Consider the following 15,567-nt stretch of genomic DNA (forward strand, 5'->3'; position numbering starts at 1 on the left):
TGGATCAGGTTGCTCAAAACCTCATCCAACCTGGTCTTGAACACCTCCAGGGATGGGGCAGCCACAACTTCTCTGGGCACAGTGGCATTGCAGTTCACAGTATAAATACAATAGAAAATTTGTGAATTAGGCGTTTTTAAAGAAATAGGTCATACACAAGATTCTTTAGTTAGAATTTTTTCTGCTTGCTGTGATGTGGTACTTGTGTGTCACGAACTTGGATTTACTGAGAGAAGATTAAGGTTCCTGTGATGATGTGTGTATGGCACAAGCTGTGTGAGCCTGAAAGGTACTGTGTGGTAATAACTGCCAGAGATTTTTCTGTCGTGATGGTTTTTGACTGAAGTTGGCTTTCTTAAACTGCAGAATCCTACGCCTTTGGTTTGCTTTTCCCCCAGTCTTTATTGTGAGAAGAGCTAGAGTGTTGGTAGTTGGTATCACAACATTCAAGTGTTGTGATACCAGTATCGTTTAGTTGATGACACTTGATTTAGTCCTCCAGCAGTCTCCAGGTTTTCCCCTGTTCCATCCACTGTGAGGGAGCCGGTTCCCCCACTTCATCTTTAGGATCCCTTTTCTAGCTGTATTTTTCATCAGTATCACACCTCCAGGCTTTGTGCTCTGACTTGCTGTCTTCTATTTATTAGACATTTTCTAGCATGGCAAAAAGACAATTAATGTAAAATGCATTGAGATACAAATTTGCAGTTTTCTTTTTCCAAAGGCTTTAATGCAGTAAGGCTTCCTGAGCACAACTGAAAAATCCTGATGCTCACTGGGTGAGCCTTGGAGGCTAAAACCATGGGTTGGCTAAAGGAGAATGTAGCTAGCTGAAGCGGCTTCAAACTTGGTGATAGCACTCATTTTAGTAATTATTTTACTAGCTGTGTTTTTGGCAATGTTAGGTTAGTTTGTTAACTGCCGTGATAGACAGCCAGCATGTGTGGTGTTCCAGCCAAAGCCAGAAGTGTTACTATTTTTTGCTTGATGTTTTTTAGGTGGCAATTTTAGTGGAGTCCTAAGTAACTTACGTTGGAAAAAACATTTGTGAAGTTTGTATTATCAAATGTCAGGGGCTTTTGAGGAGCAGATCGTGCTGGTTTTATTGGAAATGGAAGGGTTATGTTGAGCAAAGGTCGTGTGGCTCCTGTGTTCCTTGGCCCTGCTGTTAGGGCATTGCAGCCTTAGTCCCCAGTGCAGAGCGGGATTGCATTTCCTTTCCCTCCACTCTGACCCCTCAGCAGGATGTCATTATACTGGAATAATACAAGGGTGGCTTTTGGCTATCTTTTTTGCCTCTTTGCTGCTCTCTACAAAGTACCTCTTATTGTAGGGTAGCATCTGAAGTGTTCCCTGTAGGAAATACTTTGGATAAAAAAATGTAGGAAAATTTTATATGCTTTTGAGTATTTAGGAGTAGGTGACTTCATTGAGCTAATTAAATACTCTCTTGCAATTGAAATTTGGGAACCGTATTTGAGTTTCTTTATGGAAATCCTTTATATACTGAACCTGATCTGCAGAAGAGCAAGCTAGCTAGTTGTCTCAAAAATGGTAACCAGAAACAGAACTGAGACTCATATGGCGCTCTGCTGTGAGGGAGGCAGAGGGGCTGGTGGAAAGGCTTTGCTGATGTGCTTTCAGTGTCCTTCGTACTTTAGAATAATAGTACGTAAAATTCTGATTTGTTCTCTCTAATTTTGATATTGGTGTAGAATTGATACATTCGTAGTGACTAGCTGAATACTGTTCCTGTCTTCCAATGATCAGTCGAAAGTTTCATCTAGTAGATGAGGGGAGACTTAGCGATCAATTCCTGTGCAACTGAAGCTCTTCTTTAGAAAGAAAAATGTTTGAGTAGAGGGTGTCCGGCAGGGCCACTCAGTTTCAGTGCGGATGTTCAGCCTTAGGACAGCCTGGACTGCTGCTTGGGAACAAAACAACAACTTGCCCTGGTGTTGCGGCTGGGACAAGGGCTCACGGTGTGAAACTCTTGCTGATTGCCACCAATTATCCAAGGGACAGAGTGTGCAATAGAGACTCTTTCCTTTAGACTGTTTTTTCCCTGCTCTTAGGTAGGCTTTTGTTGTTCCCAGCCTGCGGTAGAGTGGTGGTGGAATGTCTGCCTTATCAGACACCTACTATTCCAGAAGATAAAGCCCCCTAAATAGCATCCCAGGAGAGGGATATGGTGGGAATCCAGCAGCCACCCAGTGGGCAGGCAGGTTCGGCATGATGTTTCATTCACCCAGAATTTGACATTTGTGTGTCTTCCAGATTTTGTTCGCGCTCAGCTCCTGGTCAGTAGTTCTTGCAAGTTGTTAATCTTTGAGTTTAATATGCTGGAAGGTTTTTTGCCCCATGTGTGCTGTGTGAATCTGCTTGAATCCAGTGTTTTCTTAAGTCAGAAGCAATGTCAGCATTATTTTTCCTGCTTTTCACTAAACAAACCTCAAGTTGTTTCTTAGGGGATTTCAGTAAGTTGATAGGTGCCTTGAAGTTCTCCTAGAGAATTATTGCCGAATCCTCTTTAGTATCTCTGGTGCTGGAGATAGGTGATCCTGCTGACGCTAAAGATAGATTTCCTGGGCTGCTGGCTGCCTCACTGGAGCGGTTCAGCTTTGAGCAGATGGCCATAAATGGAAAGAGCAACTGGAGAGAGCTGGCGTACCTTAGGGAGAAGTGTGGATGATGTGCAACAGGTGTTTCTGCAGTCATCGCACTTAAGAACCTTTGCAAGGGTGAGGAATATTGAGTTGTCCCTGAATAGCGTTGTATTTGGGGTTTTTTTTTAGCATTGCTGCTGAATTCAAGTTGCTGTGATCTGCACTGTATCAAACTTACATTTGCTCTCTTGAAGTTACTTTAAATTGTTTTTGATTAATTACTTAGTTTTCATTAACTTTCAGAACTTGGCAAAAAAAGTTTTTTGGCCTCTTCCATAGTTATGGCTTAACCCCCCCTCTAGCCCTGCAAACTGTTTGTTACGCTTTGTTCTGTTAAGATTTTAACAGCCAAGCCTGCTAGATATTTTTAATGTCAGAAAAGGAAACTGGATATCTCTGTTCTGCAAACTTATCTTGTATTTTATATATATATATATATATATATATGCATATTTATTTACCCAAATAGACTGAAAATCTGAGGAGAGGTGACCTTTAGATTTTAATGGGACAATAGTTGGAGATGGTACAGCTTCCCTGCTCTGCTATGTTGGTTTGTAACTGTCCTCATTACAAGCTGGTTTGTTCTGGTTAACTTGAAGGCAGTAGACAAATCCCAGAAGCTCTTGAACACCTCATAGAAATGAACCAGCAGTCTAATTTAAGAAATGACAGTGTTGATGCTGCTTGTCTCGTGTCTTCCCTATTCATTTGTGCTGACAGTGAGCAGTGTGAAGACACCTGACAATTTTTGGATTTTCGTATTTAAGATTGAGTAGTGCAGTTGCAGAGCAATACACATGGACTTTTATCAGTAATCTGTTCTACCTGATTTTCTCTTCTACAGTGGAAGCATCGGTTCATGGAAGTAATGTGCACTGCACAGATAAGACAATCGAGGCTGCAGAGGCCTTGCTTCACATGGAGTCTCCTACCTGCCTGAGAGATGCCAGGAGTCCTGGTATGTCAGCCGCAGTTTCTGCTCTGTGAGCCATTTCTCCTTCCTCTAATTAGTGAAACAGACAAGCTGGGAAACTTGCTTCTGTGGAGAACTCTGTACTGTTTAAAACACTTTGCTTGCTTATTTCAAAACTATTGATTTCGTAAGAGTTTTTACGTGATTTCTGCACCCCATAAGAAGCATGCTTACAGATAAATCGAGAGATTGTTGTATACAGATCCTTGAGTAGCTGCACATTTAAACTTTTCAATCTGAACATCAGGAAAGACTTTTTAGTTTTGTGGGTGACCAAGCACTGGCACAGGTTGCCCAGAGAGGCTGCAGAGTCTCCTTCTTTGGAGATACTCAAAGGCCATCTGGACATGGTCGTGGGCAGTCGCTACTAGCTGGCCCTGCTTCAGGGGATTGGACCAGCTCCCTTCCAAAGGTTGCTTCTAACCTTGATCATTCTGTGATTCTGCGAATTTGACATTTTAATCTGATAAAATAGAGAGTTATATTAAGGGAAAGTAATTTCATTGGGTTTTCTATTTTAGAAAGAATATCTGAATAGACTTGTGTTGAAAAGTGGTACCATTTTAAAAAACCCAAAACTTACTGTCCATGATTACTTGAACTTGATGTTCCTTCTCAAGTTACTTAGTATAAATCAGATGAAGTAATGGTCAAACTGGAACCCAATAGCCACAAAATAAGAAATGGAGATCAGTTTAAGGATCAAAGATAAGGCTCTGATTTGTTTCACTTGAAGGTGAGTTTAGTTCTGAAGAATATTGGTGTGATACTTGTCTTATGGCTGACAGTGCTGGCAAGTGTCCGTGTTTTGGGGAATTGGATTAATTTCTAGGTGACAGGTTGTTGGACCAGAGTCTTGCTATATTATTGCATATGCTTTGTTAAAAAATAGGCATTAAAATAGATAGAAACTTCATCAGATACTCTTTTTGTTCTTTCTTCCCACCTAGTGGAAGTTTTTGTCCCTCCTTGTGTGTCAACCCCAGAATTTATCCATGCGGCCATGAGACCTGACGTGATCACAGAAACTGTGGTGGAGGTATCAACGGAGGAATCTGAACCAATGGATGTGTCTCCTGTCCCAACGTCCCCTGATATCCATGAGCCAATGAAAAAGAAAAAAGGTATGTATGGCTCTTTGTAGGAGCAATCTCAGAATTTATTTCTGATGTGCGCTGCTGCAGATGGTGTGGTTGGTACTGGTGGAGATAGGTTAGATGATCTGATGTCTCTGCTCATATAATCAGGTTGATTTGAGTCTGAAATACAAGGTCTTGGAAAATGCAGCAAGAAAAAAAAGTAGCAAGCGAACAGGCTTCTCCAGGCAGTGGAGGAAAACAATGTTTTTGTTGCTGTGTTTTTTCAGCACAGTTTCCAAACTGGAGGAAGGGTAGAGAAGGATTCGAAGAGGACTTGTGTGGGTAACCTTTGGTGTCTGGAATAAGGATATATTTGAGAGCAAGTAGACTCAGGGTTCTTCCAGTGAAATGGCAGGCTAAATACTAATGTAAAAACCCATAAAACAGTTTACAAATCAATACAAGATCTGCCTTGTCAGACAAGTATCTAATTTGTCTGATTCTCACGTCTTGGAGGAGAAACTATTCACAACAGTGTGTGAATTATAAATGTTAAGCTACCAAATGAGAAGTTGGCACCTGCTGGGGTTTCTCTTTGGTCTAGCACTTTGCTTACAGGCATCAACAGAATTCACATAACTGTAGGAACATTGATTTTATTAGAACTTCCAGGCATGCTAAGATAAAATATTTGTCATTTAGATTAAAGAAATGCAGTATAGTGATTAAGTAATATAAATTAAGATCTGTGAGTTTTAGATTTAATGAAAACACATAACAGATAACTGTAACTCTAGTGTAAATTACACAAGGAAGAAAATTATGGCTTTTCTGTAGCCATAGTCGTACACTGGATTGAAACTATTTTTTATATTCTTCTGTCTGTTTGAATGGTCGTTACTGGTCAGATTGTGTTACAGGGCTGCACTCCGGAAGTTCTGAAGTTTTAGGAAGATTATCTTCTAAATATTTTTTCCTATTAGAGTCCAAATCCCCACTCTTGCATACGTAAGGTTATTCAGCCGTAGTTACAGAGCTATAACTTTAGTCTTCGTTATTAATGCTTTCTGAAATTCGGAGTTTAATGACGACATTGTTCATGAGCAACAAATACTATTCCTGTGCCTGAGGTAGGCGAGTTAATTGTTGCTGCTTGGCTTTATCTGAAGGTACAGGCATGGACTGTTCACAGCCTTCTGCCGTGGGGTCTGGTCCTCTTCCCTACTTGGGCCTGTTTACCTGAGTCACTGAAGTGTGAAAGGATGAAGAAGCTGAGAGAGGATTTCCCTGTGGTAGGAACGTGGGCAGCTGCCCACCTGCTTCCTTCTCCTGAGGAGTCCCTTTCTAAGCCTCCTTGCTGGGGCAGGAGGAGCCCTGGCAGCCTGCAGCAAACTGGGCCAGCAGGCTCCCAGCACAGCCCAGAGTGATGCTCCATCCCTGAGGTTGTAGGCACTGTTTGTAGCGCCATGAATCCCATGCAGCACCACCTGCACGCTCAGTGGAAGCTTTTATCTGTAGCTTTTAATGTACAGGTGCAAGGTGGAAATGAACGCTTACGGCTTCAGTAATAAAATTTTTTATGGAAACTGATTCCCATACTAGAATGCCAAAACCAAAGCTGAACTGGAAATAATACATTTCAGGGTAAAAACAGATACTGGGCTGAAAGAGTGCAAATAAATTGAAGTTTTACTTCATACATTTGATGCTTACCTTACTTGCTATTAACTTGTCTGAAATTGAGTTAAATCTACCTATGAAATAAGCAACCAAATGTTGAATTAAACTGGATGTGCAATAGTAGTAGTCTAAGAATTTAAGTTTATCCATACGTGGTGCAAGGAAATGGCAAAGAGGGGAAAAAAGCAGGGACTGCGTCTTTCGGCAAAGACAAAACTATAAAGTACTTTTATTCTGCATATGATTAATACTTTTTGCCCCCATGTTTTCTGCACAGCTGGCCGTAAACCGAAGACCCAACAATCGGGTATATCTGATGGGTGTCCAGATCTAGGCATAAAGAAGAAACCTAGGGAAGGCAAAGGTATATTTTTTCATTTATCAGGTCTTTAAAATTATGCACTGTTTATGTATTGTATCTGTCACAGGAAATACAAAGAACTTTAATAGTTTGGTGGATGAATTTGGACTGACTTTGTTAGAGTTTTATTTTTATTCAATGTCTGCACATTTGTTTGTACAACATCTAGCACAAGGATGTGTGGAACTGCTCTAGAAGTGCCCTGTAATGCACTCTGCAGTCTGATCTTTCATAAGCTTTGCTTTGTGTTTATTGACTTGTGCTGTCTTTTGTGTTATGTGTTAACTTACTACTAGACACAGAATTTGTTAAGCCCCTGCTGAAGGATGGCTTCTCAAGTAGAAGCGGCTTATGGGTGTTCGTAATGGTGATGGCTGAAAATAGTGTTCTCTTTGTTGATTTACAAACTTAAGTGGGAATATGTTGCCTGATTAATAGGATCAGTTTGGCATAAGGGGAAGAACAAATGATAGTATGTTTCTTTACTGGTTGAGTGAGGGGTTTTGTGCAGGAGAGTCATACTTTCCTAATGTTTTTCTTGATCTTGATAAATAATGGGTTCTTTCTTGCACTCCAAGGCCCTGCTATTCACCCAGCACAGAGACACTGGGGCATTTGCTCACAGGTTACCTTTGAGATGGCATAGAGTGTATCAGCTTTTCCCCTGGTTATAGGTGCAAAACTGGGATCTCTTCCCCAGTCACTGCACTGAAAGTTGTTTGGAGATGTTGCCATGGCTACGAGAAACAAAGTTGAGTGACTTCCAGTGGCAGGGTACTACCTGGGAGGAGTGTGCAGTGTCAGCTCCACTATGATTTTGGGATTTGTTTGAAAGCAAGCTCTCCGCTGTTTATGTAATTCCTTTTACAGCTCCTGAGTCGTCACATTTGTCAGTAGGGCAAAAAAGAAGGAGACTGATGTCATGCAGATGTTAGCTTATGAAGCAAGCATGCAAAAACTAATTAAACTTCCCTGCAGTGGTCACTTGCTGTGTTCGATTGGGTGTAACAGAGTGGGCCTTAATGAAGTTCTGAGCTTTTGCATCTCCTGTACTTAAAAGCCAACCCAGAAATTCTGTTTCTGAGGAACTGAGGGGGAAACAAAAGGTTATGAATACTTGTAGCAAGAAGTTGTACTGGCTTTGCCCCTAGAAAGATGCAACATACATTTGGGAGGAGTCAGAACAAGAGGTTGTCACCTGTTGGTGTGAGAGCCCTAGATCTTGGACAGGAGGTTATGCTAGAAATTCAGCACAGTTGAGATGGTTTCTTACTGAAGGTTGTGTGCCTTTTAAAAATTAATTATTTATATCCTCCTGTCCTTCAGTGTCATAAAACGCAGTGGCGTTTCCATTCCCTGTTTAAGCAAATATGAGAAGAAGATTCTGAGCTCTCCTCCTGCCTCTGCTGAACAGACGTAGGTTGTAGTGACTTGGAGTGCCCTCCCACACTTCTTTTCAAGAACTGAGAATGGGCGCTGGATTGAAGAGGCTCCTGTGCTATAAAGCAGATCACTTGGATTAGCTCCTTTCAGAATGTAAATATTTATGGAAGCTTTACTAAACTTACCTGAATGAATGAATGAATATGTGCAGGTTGTGTTATATATCATCCTCTGTGTAGCATTTGAATGTAACGCAGGACATTTGGAGTTACCTATGTGTGAAGAACTTTGTTACCTTTAAAAGTAGGTTTCTAAGGCTTAAATGCTTTTCCCTTACAGGAAATACAACATATTTATGGGAGTTTCTTCTGGACCTTCTCCAGGACAAGAATACTTGTCCTCGATATATTAAATGGACTCAGCGAGAAAAGGGAATCTTTAAACTTGTGGACTCGAAAGCTGTCTCCAAACTATGGGGAAAACACAAAAACAAACCTGACATGAACTATGAGACTATGGGAAGAGCTCTGAGGTAAAAACTCCTATATCCTTAAGTTATCTATTATAACTTTAAATCTGATAATTAATTTTGCCTATAGAAAAGTAACAGTTTTGAAATTATAGATCTGCTGTCTTGCTGACTTAGCTGTTTAAAAAGCATCAGTCTTGCAGATCCTTTTGCTTTTTACGTTACTACCTAATTTTTATTGTAATTCCTGAAGTATGTATTTGAAGGGTCAGGTTTTTTTCAGCTAGATCCTTCAGATACTTTGTCAGTGTGCTCTGCCAGCTTCTTTCCATACCTTCCCATGTAGGTGGTTTTACTGTGATTACATCTGATTTTTTTAGCTTAGAATAAGATTTTCTTTAAAATCCATTAATGTGTTCATTACTACTTCATTGCACTTTCTTGCAGATATTACTATCAAAGAGGAATCCTGGCAAAAGTTGAAGGACAGAGGCTTGTATATCAATTTAAGGAGATGCCAAAAAATATTGTTGTCATAGATGATGATAAAAGCGAGCCCTGCAATGAGGATTTGTCAACGCCTACAGATGAAAAGTCGTTGGAAAGAGTATCTTTATCTGCAGAAAACCTTTTAAAAACAGCAACCTCTGCGCGCGGAGGAAAAAATTCCTCTCAGTTAAGCTGTACCAGAACAGAAAAAGCAATCACTAGAGTTGTGAATATTGCCTCACCAGCACATGATACATCGTCACCTCGTCCCTCAACTACCACTACTACTGTCCCAGCAACGGCAGCACCCAGGTTTGTATTCAGGTGTCTTGGGTTCATCATTTACTAATGATAAGCAGTATTTTGGTCAGGAAACTGTCTTTTAGTTCTTGCTTTACGTTTTAAATGTTGGAAATGGTTTCTGATTTCCAAGCAGCAGTGTAGCATGATAAAATACTATGAAAGTCTAGCTTATGATATCAGAACCAAGCGCCAAGTTGCTTGCCCTCCTGCAGATTTTAAAATGCTGTAGAGAGAAGGAAGGGGAAAAAGATACGAATGCTGCTGAATTTTTAAATCCTGTTGCTAGGTGTGACCAAGTTTTGGGGGTTTTAGGGGTTGGGTTTTTTTTTAATGAACCAGTTAAAAATCTGTAAATCCTGAATTTGTTTATGCCTGTTGTCATCTCTAATGTATTTTGGCTTAAACACACACATCTTTATTTTGCAGGACTGTACGTGTGGCAATGCAAGTGCCTGTTGTTATGACCTCTCTGGGACAGAAAATCTCAACCGTGGCGGTGCAGTCAGTGAATGCGGGGTCACCGTTAATAACCAACACCAGTCCTACAACAGCAACAACTCCAAAGGTAGTAATCCAGACAATCCCTACTGTGATGCCAACCTCTGCTGAAAACGGAGACAAAATCACAATGCAGCCTGCCAAAATCATTACCATCCCTGCCACGCAACTCACGCAGTGTCAGTTACAAACAAAAACAAGCCTGTCTGGGTCAGGGAGTATTAACATCGTGGGAACCCCGTTGGCTGTTAGAGCACTAACCCCGGTGTCTATAGCTCATGGGACACCAGTAATGAGACTATCGGTGCCTGCTCAGCAGGCATCTGGCCAGACTCCTCCCAGGGTGATTAGTGCAGTTATAAAAAGTCCAGAAGTTAAATCAGACACAGTGGCTTCAAAACAGGAGCATGAAGTGAAAACACTGCAACTCGTAAAAGAAGAGAAGCCGGCAGATGGAAGCAAGACTGTGACCCATGTAGTAGTAGTTAGCACACCATCAGCTATTGCGCTTCCTGTGACAGTGAAAACAGAAGGAATCATAACGTGCGAGAAATGAACAATAGGTTGCTTCCAGCATGGACTTCGAGACTGTTACGGTTTTGAATATACTGACATAATTGGGGGAGGGAAGTGGATGCGATCGCCAAGTCGAAAAGGAGAGTTATGAAATGTTAATAAATGTGCGTATATTGAAGACTTACTGGAAAAAAATTATTTTCCCGTGTTTGAGTGGGAATTGAAAACCACATTGATATGCTGACAAAAACTGCCTCTTCCCGTTGGGAAACAGCTGAACCTACGGAGAAGGAAAGATAGAGGGACTGAAAAGGGACCAAACAGTTAACTACGTTACCTGTTACCAAGTCACACTAAGACCTGGAACACTAAAAGAGAGTTGTGTGAGAGGTTTGCCTTGGTTTTTAGTTTTCAGGGGGAAAAGAAAGTCTCATTGTTACAAATGGCAAATTTGATGCATTTTATATGCATACCAGCAATTAATACTGTGTGCCCACAGTACTCCACTGGTGCTATGTGAAAAACTCTGCAACTAGGTATTGTAGAATGTGACATAAAGGAGAAGATTAATGAGCTTCTAAAAGAAGACAGAGCCCTAGAGGGATTTTTTGTATCATACAGCTTAAGCAGATTCAAAATGAAAGCCTTAGACTGATTATCAGTTATCTTTCTTGAAATAAGCTAATGGCTTGTTTGTGTAAAGCTTTTTTATTAAAACAAATTTTTTAAAAATCTTGTACCTAGCACAGTATTGTTATAGAATTACATGTAACATATTTTGTATGGTAGTTAAAGGTCTGTCGAAATTTCTTAATTGTGGACAAAATAGCAGCAGGCTTTCCGCCTTCTGCTGTAACATGCCTGTGTCTCTCACTTAGCCTCGACATCCGTCATACATTTCAGTTTCAGCTCTACTCTGTCACTTGGAAGGTCACGCCCAGCATGAGCTTTTGTCAGGTAGTTCTAAACCTGTACATTTTTTTTTTTAGTTAAGAGGGAAATACCAGTGTTCAGAATGAACTATAATAGTTTGTATATTCAACATTTGAAGTATATTCTATTTTGTTGTACTCTTGTTTCAAAGTGTATTCAAGTAGGTTTTACTGAAATATAGAAACGAAATTTAATGGTGTTTGGTCTCCTTTTTATTTTTTCCTTTCTGCCTATTAACTTTCTTTTCTGCTTATTTGAAATTTTTCAGGCATTCAGCCTAAGATAGCTGATAATAGTGTGGAAGTTTGGAACTCCTCACTACTCTGGTACACCGAACGGCTGACCAGCTCTCTCACACAGTGTGCTGAAATATCTTTCATTGAAGTATCTGAGAAGCTTGTGGTAGTTGCTAAGGTAACTTGTGACAGGGGTCTAGATCTCTTACACAATTTCACACGAATTCTTGAATGCTTCTGGAATAACGGGAGTAGCTTAAGAAGTTACTGCCTTCCAGCTGACGGGTGATAACTTTGTGTGTTATCCCAGTTGTTCTAATGCAAAGAAGACAGGGTTTGCATAAATGACTTTTGAAAGTCAACTTCTAGAGCTCTGGGAACTACCTGACTAATCCTGCAGCTACACCTTAATTTCGTAAGGCTGCATTGCAAAGGAAAGGTAGAAATGAGCAGACTTGGCTACTGCAGTGTACTGTTCTTTCTGACGATCTCATAGAGGCAAGCTGAAAGTACTGGTGGGTAGAAACTGTAAAAAACTGCTCCTTTTGATGTTGTAGCCATTGATGTTTCCGACTGTTAATATTTTGGCTTCAGCACAAATACATGACTTCAGGTAGATGGTATTTTCTGCATGAAGTAAGTATCTTAAATATGTTTTCCGCTGCAGTTATGGGTATCACAATGTATTATCCAGGGTGAAGTTCAGGTGAGAACACCCAGTACACAAATTGCTCCATAGTTGCAGTCCCTGCGCAAGAATTTGGCCTCAAATAGGCACGGAGCAGCTTACCCTGTTTTCATGGAAAGCACACTGGCACTACAACAGTTAATAGAGAAGCAGCCCATCACCTCATGGGGAGCCAGGTGTCCAGTGGCACTCCCAGTTCCTAGTGAGATGCCCTGGAAAGTCTTCAGAGTGGGAACCTGAGTAATCTTGAAGTGATTTAAGTTTAAATGACCAGCCAAGTAATTCATACTCGGAGGAGCAATTTTAACAGGAATCTGGAACTGAGGTCTTCAGTAATGGTAAAGGAGACCAGAATTAAATAGCTCTGTTCGAGTTCATTTTTTTCCCTTTAATTTTTAATACTGGAGAACGAGTTACCTCTATAGTTCTAGCAGTAAGTGCCATTCTTCCCTTTGACTGGTAAGAAATGTGAGAATAGCTCTGTACAGGCAGGCCGGCTTGTGGGGAGCTTCAGAAGTGTTCTGAAAAGTGGGTTACTTTTTGTACTCCGAGCAGGGAAGCAGAGTTTAAGAACGAATGCTGAAGCAGGTGAAGTGAGGTGTAGAAGGCAGCAATACCTTCTACCAGCAGCTAACCCAAAGAAGCAAAGGTTGTTACAAATGAGCTGTGTTTCTGGCCTGGGGTAGAGGACAAAGGCTCCTTCATGGGAGATGTAGAAGGAAGAGGGTTTGTCTTGCCAAGAAAGAGGTGGGACAGAAAGGGCAGCAGGGGGAAGTTGGGCAGAAAGTTGACTAATGTGGTTATCTGAGAGGCACTACTGTTCTGGTTTAAGGGAAACTGAGCAGTGTAAAGAGAGACAGGTAGAATTCATTTGAGCTAGAAGACAAGAGAGAAAAGTAGTAGCATTTTTAAACTAGATTTGTAAGTCTTTTCTGTAAGAAATCCTTTTCTAAATGGCTGTTATTTGATTGTATGTCAAAGAGAGATGCTATATCTCAGAGTGTCTTCTCTCTGGAGTATTTGTAGTTAAGACCTTTCCAACACCCAATTTAGACACACTGGAAGTCAAATGGGGACAAACTCTTCCTGGAAATAGATAAGGATCTCCAGCTGATGACCTCATCCTCTTCAAGTTAAAGCCAAGAGTTCATCATGTAATGGCAAAAATTAAAGGAATGAAGGCGCACATCTCTGCTACTGGTGAGATACACAGTTCGCAGCTGCTGTTGCTCTTGGGGCTGCATGTTGCCCCAGACCCGGTGACAGTCCTTGGGCTCTCTCCCCTGGCCACCCGGCAAGCAGCACAGCACCCTAAAGGCTGCCAGAGGAGATTTATCAGAAGCTTGTTAAGTTCTGTGAGAGTCTCAGTCTGTATGAGGATGCTCTGTAACTGTAATGGAAAGGGTATTTAACCCATCTTTGAACAGCGAAGCCCCTCTTTGTTAACCTCTCCTTGAATGTCTTTGCACTTTTCACCTATTTTTTCTAATTTAGCTGCTAGCTAGAAGTACAGCCAGGCTTTTTGTCACAGTCAGGTGGTGATTTGAGAGTATCTGCTTAAGCACAGCTCTTCAGCATCACTTGAGGTGTGTGTGGTTCCTTTGAGCTGTTCTGAGATCTGGTGGCTCTTCAGCACTGGTGTGCCGTCTAGGTAAGGAGCCATGCTTCCTGCAAGAGGCAGTTTCTTCCTGGGAATTTCTACAGCCAAATGTCAGAGGGGCAAGATTCCCACCTCTAATTTAAAGTCTGATCCTTCACTAGGTCTGTGCAAGCTTGCTCTTCAACGTGCTGCTTTGTGCAGGCATAATTAATTACTGTGGGAGCAAGAAATGTTTTTACTGGTGGTGTTGGAGGACAGTGATCTCAGGATGATGGAGCTTTGTTCAGGTTTGTAATCTCTGAAACAGATAAAGGGATGCTTAAACATCGAAGATGTTAGCATCTAGCTATACTGCTAGGTTTTTACAATCCTGTTGAAAAACCTGTTATTGTGTCCATGTGTGAAAGCAGGACTAGCTCTTGCATCTGAACCTGGTGGCTTGTGTAGAAAGAGTCCAGGCTTAAGTCATCCTTGGCAGGTAGTAACGAGATGTGCGAGTGGAATGAAATCCTAGGCTTAAGTAAGCACCTACACAGAGGGCATTGAGACACAGACGTGGTAGTACTGATTTTACGGATATAAATACAAACAGTTCTACTTCTCAGATAACTGGAGTTAAAGGAAGGATGGAGTCATGCTGTGTAATCCACAGGAAAGAAAATTCTCTGTGAGTTGCAACTCAGAATGAATATCTGAATATCAAATTTTCTGGGTTGTGGCAAGAAGGAGCTGCTTAGGGAACTGGGGTTGTTTAGTCTGGAGAAGTGGAGGCTGAGGTGAGACCGTATCACCCTCTACAGCTACCTGAAAAGAGATTGTAGCAAGGTGGGTGTTGGTGTTGCAAGTAAGAAGTGATAGGATGAGAGGAAACGGACTTAAGTTGTGCAAGGGGAGGCTTAGATTGGATATTAGGAAAAATTTCTTTACTGAAAGAGTGGTGAAGCATTGGAACAGGCTGCCCAGGGAAGTGGTGGAATCTCCTTCCCTGGAAGTGTTCAAATAATGTGTAGGCGTGGCATTTCAGAACATGGTTCTAGTAGGCACAGTGGTGTTGGCCTGGCAGTTGGACTTGATCTTAGAAGTCTTTCCCAAAGTTTATGATTCTAAGAAATGTGTGACCCCTGTTTTTGTTACTTTCTCTTGGACAAAGTCCATCTTGCTTAGCACTGAAATGCTTTGACGCAACTCAGGCGATCCGGGTAAAAGCGTGCTGCAGGGAAGGCAGCTCTTGGGATCCTCTGCTTATTGATTTCATCAGCTCCAGGACTTTAGAGAATTACATCTGAGCTAATCAAGGATCAGTGACCCAGAGGCAGTCAAGAGTTGATGAGGAAGTGCAGAGGTGGCTGAAGCCTCTGTTCTTGCTTACTGTGATACATGCAGCAGGGATCTCAGTTACGTCTGAAGATAGTCATAGCCAGAAGAAGCTAAATTCAATTTCTGCCTCATAAGAGGCAGTTCAAATAGCAGGTATTAAGCTTATTAAGTGGAGAAGATCTAAGTGACACTATCTACTTCTGATCTAATTCTTCTCCAGGAGAGAAAATGTTTTAATAAGTTTGCAACAGCTTCTGCCGTTCAGCAAATTAAATAAGTAGGTCATTTCCAAATGAATCTGTCTGTAAAGTACGTTTTATTTCACGTACTGGAATAAAAAGAGTGAAGCTGCCTGGGAAGTTAGCCGTTAATT

General features: G+C 41.3%; 1 protein-coding gene across 4 annotated transcripts in view; it reads left to right on the forward strand.

Annotated features, from left to right (window-relative positions):
- ELF2 (E74 like ETS transcription factor 2) overlaps positions 1 to 11,539 on the forward strand; it is a 37,394-nt gene extending 25,855 nt beyond the window's left edge. For 3 of the 4 annotated variants that reach the window (XM_054064562.1, XM_054064561.1, XM_054064560.1), the window contains 6 exons: positions 3,514 to 3,627; positions 4,593 to 4,766; positions 6,679 to 6,765; positions 8,485 to 8,677; positions 9,062 to 9,415; positions 9,833 to 11,538. In XM_054064562.1, coding sequence (XP_053920537.1) covers positions 3,588 to 3,627; positions 4,593 to 4,766; positions 6,679 to 6,765; positions 8,485 to 8,677; positions 9,062 to 9,415; positions 9,833 to 10,460 — 1,476 coding nt within the window. In that variant the 5' untranslated portion in view covers positions 3,514 to 3,587 and the 3' untranslated portion in view covers positions 10,461 to 11,538. Of the gene's footprint in view, positions 1 to 3,513; positions 3,628 to 4,592; positions 4,767 to 6,678; positions 6,766 to 8,484; positions 8,678 to 9,061; positions 9,416 to 9,832 lie in introns of all 4 variants that reach the window. The other variant, XM_054064559.1, reaches the window with a different exon arrangement.
- Positions 11,540 to 15,567: the final 4,028 nt, after the last annotated feature.

This window comes from Cuculus canorus, chromosome 4 (assembly GCF_017976375.1).
Source record: "Cuculus canorus isolate bCucCan1 chromosome 4, bCucCan1.pri, whole genome shotgun sequence".
NCBI classification, from domain to species: Eukaryota; Metazoa; Chordata; class Aves; order Cuculiformes; family Cuculidae; genus Cuculus; species Cuculus canorus.